This window comes from Macrobrachium nipponense, chromosome 45 (genome assembly GCF_015104395.2).
Source record: "Macrobrachium nipponense isolate FS-2020 chromosome 45, ASM1510439v2, whole genome shotgun sequence".
Lineage (NCBI taxonomy): Eukaryota > Metazoa > Arthropoda > Malacostraca > Decapoda > Palaemonidae > Macrobrachium > Macrobrachium nipponense.
In genome coordinates, this window is record NC_061105.1 from 51418483 (window position 1) to 51425472 (window position 6990).

Consider the following 6990-nt stretch of genomic DNA (forward strand, 5'->3'; position numbering starts at 1 on the left):
GAGGGAGTTGGCTGATCTCTTTCTTTCTTTTGTACCTTTCCTTCTTCCTTTGGGTGGGTTAAGGGATAGACATGTCATTTGCTGGACTGGTCTGATACATGTGAGTAAGGTAGTCATACTTATTGTGTGGTCACTTGGTATACAAATATCCAACCCTCTATTCGGTAGCATATGCTCTGCTTCTTGGCAAGGGGGAGTTGGGAGTTGTAACAAACCCTGGTGTGTTGGTTTGTCATTGGACAGTCAAAGTTTCTCTTTGGTTCCCTATGCAATGATTTTCCCATATATCATTGTACGTCGCTTCTCATTGGCTTCAGTACCTCTCCAGAAGTTATTTCTTCTGGAGCTGGACTGGTGGGTAGGCCCCCAGCTGGTTTAGAATGTCTTGTACTCCCTCCAAGTATAAGTCTATCCTATTGTTAAGACTGAAGGTTTGTTCGTGCATGAACAAATGACATTTTCTAAGGCAATTTGTATTTCATGGTTACAAACCTGAGGTCTTAACATTGTACTGCCCACTCCTAGCTGCCCCTCTGTTTGTTAAGACATCCTGAGTTGGGAAAAACTGACACGGTGGTGTAGATGCGTGGTCCTTGACCACTCTTCACCTGATATACACACGCGTTGCCAGATCTCGCAAGATTCCTTGCTTTCATCTGCGATTTAACCGGATCCAGCTAGACACTAGAAATTATCCTGATGTTAAGACTTCAGGTTTGTAGTATGAAAAATACAAATTGTCTTAGAAAATTTGTCATATTTATTAACTGATATAGTAATTGTTTTTCATATCTGTAACAAATTGGTTCCTTTGTGGTGTGAAGAGTGGTGTTATGTATAAGAATACAGTGAGTCCCCATCTTACAACCAATCCGGCTTGCAATGTTCAGAGGTTATGACAATTTTCAAATATATTTATCAGAAAATATTTTGCAGTTTATGATGTATTTTGGGGTCACAATGCCTACGACGCTGATCTGCAGGAAGACATATGGCTCCAAAAGGGAGAATAATCAAAATTAGGACTGTTTATGAAAAATTCAATACAAATGCAGTTTACATAGTTTTCAATACACCCAAAGCATTTACAGTAAGATTTAATTGGGATTTTGATGATTTTTCGGCTTACAGAGATTTTCGTCTAATGATGCAACATAGGAATGGAACTCCCATTGTAAATTGTCTAGGACTGTCGGTACTGTTCTTGCTCTGAATGCCAAAGTACTTTTACTCACCTAAATTATCTCAATGTTGGCATGAGAATTCCTACTGGAGAGAAACCACCCACTTGCTCTCTATGTCCAAGTAGTTTTTCCTCATTCTCAAAGTCTCAAAATACACATCAGAAATCTTACTGTAGAGAAACCATTCACTTGTTCTGAATGTCCAAAAATTTATAGTACACATTTGAATAGAAGTGAAATTGCACAGTAAATTCATACTGGAGAGAACCCTTTCACTTACACTGAATACATAAAAAGGTTTTTATCATTCCTCTCCTCTCAAAATACTTATGAGAACCCATACTGGAGAGAAGTAGCCATTCACCTAGCCAGAGGAGTTTTTCTCCAAGCCATGTCCCAAAAATTACATGGAAACTGATGCTAGATAGAAATTATTTATGTGCACTGGGTGTCCAAGTAGCCTTTTTTACCTAAAAAAGTACATGCGGTTCATATAAGAAAAAAAACCATACTTCTGTAAATAGTTAAGGCAGAAGCTGGTTGAATTGTTGGCTAACTTTGGCCTGAATAAATTTGTTGACACCAAACAGCATCCAAGGCTGTTTTATTTCTTTTGAGACTAATTGTGTCCAAATGATCATTGCATTATGATATTTGTTGTCCCTGAGTATGCTTATTTTTGAGTTTTACGAATGAATGGTGCTATTCAGAACATGTTTTTCTCATATTGTTTGTTATTTCAGAGTATTCCAAACAGAGGAAACTTTCTTCAGATCCTAACTGAGATTGAGTATTGTATATAGAACATCCTGTGATGATGGAAGCTGAAAAATCATCATCATTGCTGCTGTTCATCAAAGAAGAGGAGGAGACTTTGGAGGAGGGTCTTACTGAAAGCACAGGGGAAGGTTCTTCATTTGTAGACCTCTTCTTAGAAATCAAGGCAGAACCAGAATTTGTTTACTATGATGAATTTGATGTGAACTGTTCATCCCAGTCTATTAAGTACGAAGACAGTTCTCCAAGCTGTGATGATGAAAGTAGAATGAAGGTCTGTATTGCAGAAGAAAATAGATGTGTGGGTAAAAGAGATGCATCTCCAAAGAGAAGCAACACAGCAGGGAAACGAATAACTTGTGCTGAATGCCAAAAGACATTTTCACACATGTGCAACCTGAAATGCCACATGAAAACTCATACTCTATATGTCAAAGAAGTTTTACTCAGCAAAGTCATTTTAAAATTCACATGACAATTCATACTGGAAAGAAACTATATACTTGCTCTCTATGTCAAAGAAGTTTTTCTGATCCAAGTGCTCTCACAAAACACATGAGAACTCATACAGGAGAGAAACCACATGTATGCTCTATATGTCAAAGAAGTTTTTCTGAAATAAGTACTCTCACACAACACATGAAAACTCATACTGGAGAGAAACCATATACTTGCTCTATATGTGAGATAAGTTTTTCTCTTCAAAGTACCCTCAAAAAACACATGAGAACTCATACGGGCGAGAAACCATATACTTGCTCTATATGTCAAAGAAGTTTTTCTGATTCAGGTGCTCTCACAAAACACATGAGAACTCATACATGAGAAAAACCATATAGTTGCTCTATATGTCAAAGAAGTTTTGCTGATCCAAGTAGTCTCTCAAAACACACAAAAACTCATACAGGAGAGAAACCATATACCTGCTCTATATGTCAAAGAAGTTTTTCTCAATCAAGTTATCTTAAAAGACACATGAGAACTCATACAAGACGAGGGACCGAAAAAAAATTCAAAGTGGTCCCTTGAGGAGAAGAAAATCCTTCTCTTTTGCTTCACATACTCAAGGTATGAGGGGTGGGGCAGATGTAAGAATCTAATATTCGAGGAAAAAATAAATGAAGCGCATTTACCCGCTGAAAAGGTTGCAGCCACCACAACGAGACTTTTAATATCAATAGTCTCACAGATTCCTAAATATCTCTCAGAAGAAGAACTAGAAAAGATAAAAAAAAGAAGCCAGTTCAAAAGCAAAGAGTGACTGAAAAAAAAAGAAGCAGGTGAAGAACAGATATATAGAATAAGTATTTGGTAGAATGGAAAGGTGGAAAGACCGTGGAAGGGCAGGTAGATTTCAAGAAGAACTGGATAAAGGTTACATAGACATAGAAGAGTCACTTAGATGAATAAGAAATGGAGATCTAGGTTATGATGGAGGAATAGACGAGGTAAAATTTTCAGATTTCACTTAAGGGAGTACAGAATGTTAGGAGCAGGCATCCATGTCAGTTAATATGACCCCTACTGAACATATTTCAGGTGGATGCCCATTGATTTAGGCCTTTTCAATTTTTTTATGCCAAAGACAAAATGTCCGGGTAAATAGAAATGTATAATTTGGAAAATGTTTGATAACTTTAATTGTACTGAAGCTGTGGTTGTGAAATATGACATATATCATCACAGCAATACCAGTAAAGTGTCCAATAAGTCTTAAGCCATTCCATAATGAATTGATAAAGTTATATACAGATCAGTCCCAAAAATGTACAATAAACTCAAAGCTGAACTCGGTTCATTTTCAAACCACGTGAGTTATCTTGACTTTCCATGTGGGTATGCTTCTGCAGTTTGGTATATTTTACTCCAGTGATACCAGTTAGATGTCCTGCAAATATAATGCCAAACTATACATATTTAATAAAGTTGTATGCATATTTATACACAATAGTCAGATTTGACTATTGAAAAAAATGGGCCATCTGTTAACCTTTACTAAACATATGGTTCTGAAATATGCATTTGCCTCTCATTGATACCTATGAATTATCCTAAATATATTGATGCAAAGATATATCATGCCACACCATAATGATTTGGTGTAGTACTTCCTCTTGGAAAGTCAGGGTCCTTGAAGGTCCCTCCCAAACTTCATCATTTGGAGAAAGTCACTCGCCAATCTTCTCAAGAAGATCCTAAATTCACAGCCACCTTAAATGAGACAATGTTTACCCCAGATGATCAGGTGTCTGACGGAGCTTCTGCCCGAGATATGGCCTGGATTCTCTCTTGTATCCATGGCTACAACAGGGACGATGTGCCAGCGTGGACCGGGTTCAACCAAGTTACAACAGAAGACAAACACGAGCTCTGTACAATCGGGTATTTGCCTCTCATCAACGCCCCAGCCCATGAGAACAACATGCTGTGGACAGTTATGAGGCAATGCCTGAGGATTTCCAACATTATTAATCCTGGCCAGTCCACAGTCACCACTCTGGACCAGCGGCTGTACTGCAAGGCCAAGGAAATACAGTGGGCAAACAGTAATGAACGCAAAACGACATTCTTGCAACTTAGGGGGTTCCACACTGTCAAGAATTTTATGTGTGTGATTGGAAATCACTTTGCAGACTCTTGTCTTACTGAGGTGTGGGCAGAGAGTTCCATCTCTGGAGAGAATACAGCTCAAAATAACATGCAGGCCAAATTGTACAACAGGGCTATATGTGCACACAAGCTAACATTTGAAGCTGTTTGGAAAACACTCTGGCCAGCATTCATTGTATGGGCTAAAGATCACCAAGTAGAAGTTGAACTCCAAGCATTATCAGTCCATGTCGTAGCAGCTTTGGAAGTGCACAATGAGCGAGATGTGACCAGCAACAAAGTCAAAGTACTGAAAGATGCAGTTCAGCACTCCAGAATAACAAGACTGTTGAACGCCTTCCAAGAGACACAACCACCCACTCCCAGATTTTGGGTGATGTACATCAAAATGATCTCCATCTTGTTGCAGTTCCTGCATGCGGAGAACTGGAAACTGGAACCTACATAAATCGTCCTTTGCGGCAATGTTACCCTAGTTTGCTCAGTATGACCACACAAACTACACTTGCTGGGGAGCAGTTTATCTTACTGAAACTATGATCCTTGAAACAAGCCACCCCGATGTTCATCAGGAGTTCACAAATGGAAATTTTGTCTTCAAGACAACCAATAACACATTCAATCAGCTATCTTTAAGGCTTGACAGATCAAGCCTTAAAGCAAATCTACAAAGTCGGCCAACTTGCCAGTGGTCTTGCAGGAATAACAAGATCAGAAGGAACAAGAGATCAATGGTGCCTCACATTCAACAAACGGAGCAGAATTGTAGATGACACAAATGCCGTATTGGACATGCACACTACAGATGAATGCTACAACCCTTCCTATGTAAAAGAAGCTGCTGGACCCTCAAGATTAAAGGGAGACAAGGAAGATGTTCAGAAGATTGTTGACCAACTGAATGGAGTGTCTTCTGACAGCACATGCCAAAGGGCAAGACAAATTGAAAGAATTTGTGGGCTTAAGTCTCATCACAAAAAAAAGTGGTATTCCATGACAAGCTCAGACAGTCAAAAAGCTTGACACTGAAAAGCATGTATCAGGTCCAGAAAAAAAATTCTGGCTCTGAAACAAAAACACATCAAAGAAGACCGTAACCTCTTTCAACGCTTTCTTGTTTTGAAAGAAGCTGGACGAGAGGTGAGCCTGAAGGAAATCCTCAGCCACGAACTTTCACCGGTTCCCCTATCACTTGCAGACTCATGCAGAGCAATGTGATCCACAAACAAAGCAGCTCTCGGAAATATCCTTCAGACAAGAACTGTAGAGAAACAACCGTCAATAGTAAACCCGGCCAATACGTCACAAAGTGGACAACAGGGATGCAGTTTATTGAGCTCCCAGAGAACAAGCAAAACCTGGAATACTTTTTGAGCATGGCGCTCATTCGTCAAGCAAGGTTGACTCAACCGAATCGTGAAGTCGTGACCGAACGGCTGTTGAGTCATCCCATGGAACAGACGTCAACTCCATCAAATCTAACCACGATGAAGCCGATACAAGGATACTATTACAGGCCAAGTCTGTGACAGATCTTGGGTTTGAGCATCTTCATTTGTTTCAGGGACACAGACGTCCTTGTTCTCCTCGATCACATTATCTGTGACTTATCTGGAGAGCTTTGGTTCCAAACGGGAACAGCAAAGCAAAGGAGCTTTGTTGCTTTGCACGCTGTAGACCTTGATCTAGCTCTCCACAAAATTCCAGGATTCCATGCCCTCTCTGGCTGCGACACAGCCAATTTTGTGGCTGGCAAAACAATAGTATGGAAAACATTCATCAAGAACTGTCCCTCTTACTGGATGGGCTCAGATGCAGCACACTTACCAAAAGAACACTGACAGATGTAGAGAGCTTCATCTGCAGACTATTCAAACAATGAAAACAACACAAACATCAATGACATGCGTTTCAAAATGTTCCTCAAAGGTTACAAAGAGCCAGAGTAGTTGCCACCAACCCGTTCTTCTCTAAAGCTGCATATCAAGTGAGCACACCATCAGTGTACAATTTGGCTCTCTTCACTGATCACACAACCAGATATATCTTCCCTGGTGGGAAATGGATGGAACAAGGACGGTACAACTGGAAATATACTTCCTCATTTGATGAGTGATATACCATTTCCAGCAGCGTACCTCAGGCTTACACAATGCCAGTGTAAGAACTGCGAATCCAACAGATGCAAGTGTTGTCTTAAGGAGCTGAGATATACCGCTGGTTGTGGTTGCACTGATGGAACTTGTCGAAATCCTTTGAGCAGTGCCCAAGATGACTCGGACTAGACCACAGAAAACTGATGTCGATGTTAATATTATCCAAACAGTTTTTTTACATCAAAAGAACTTCATAAAAGCATGTCCATACATTGTACAAGCTTAATATAATGCATCAATATGTAATTTTGTTGGATTTTCAG

The 6990-nt window shown here is 39.7% G+C and overlaps 1 protein-coding gene across 1 annotated transcript; it reads left to right on the plus strand.

Annotated features, from left to right (window-relative positions):
• Positions 1–2432: 2432 nt before the first annotated feature.
• On the plus strand, positions 2433–2786 carry LOC135214244 (early growth response protein 1-like). The gene has a single exon (XM_064248308.1). The coding sequence runs from the start codon at positions 2433–2435 to the stop codon at positions 2784–2786; it is 354 nt and encodes a 117-aa protein (XP_064104378.1).
• The last annotated feature ends 4204 nt before the right edge of the window (positions 2787–6990 follow it).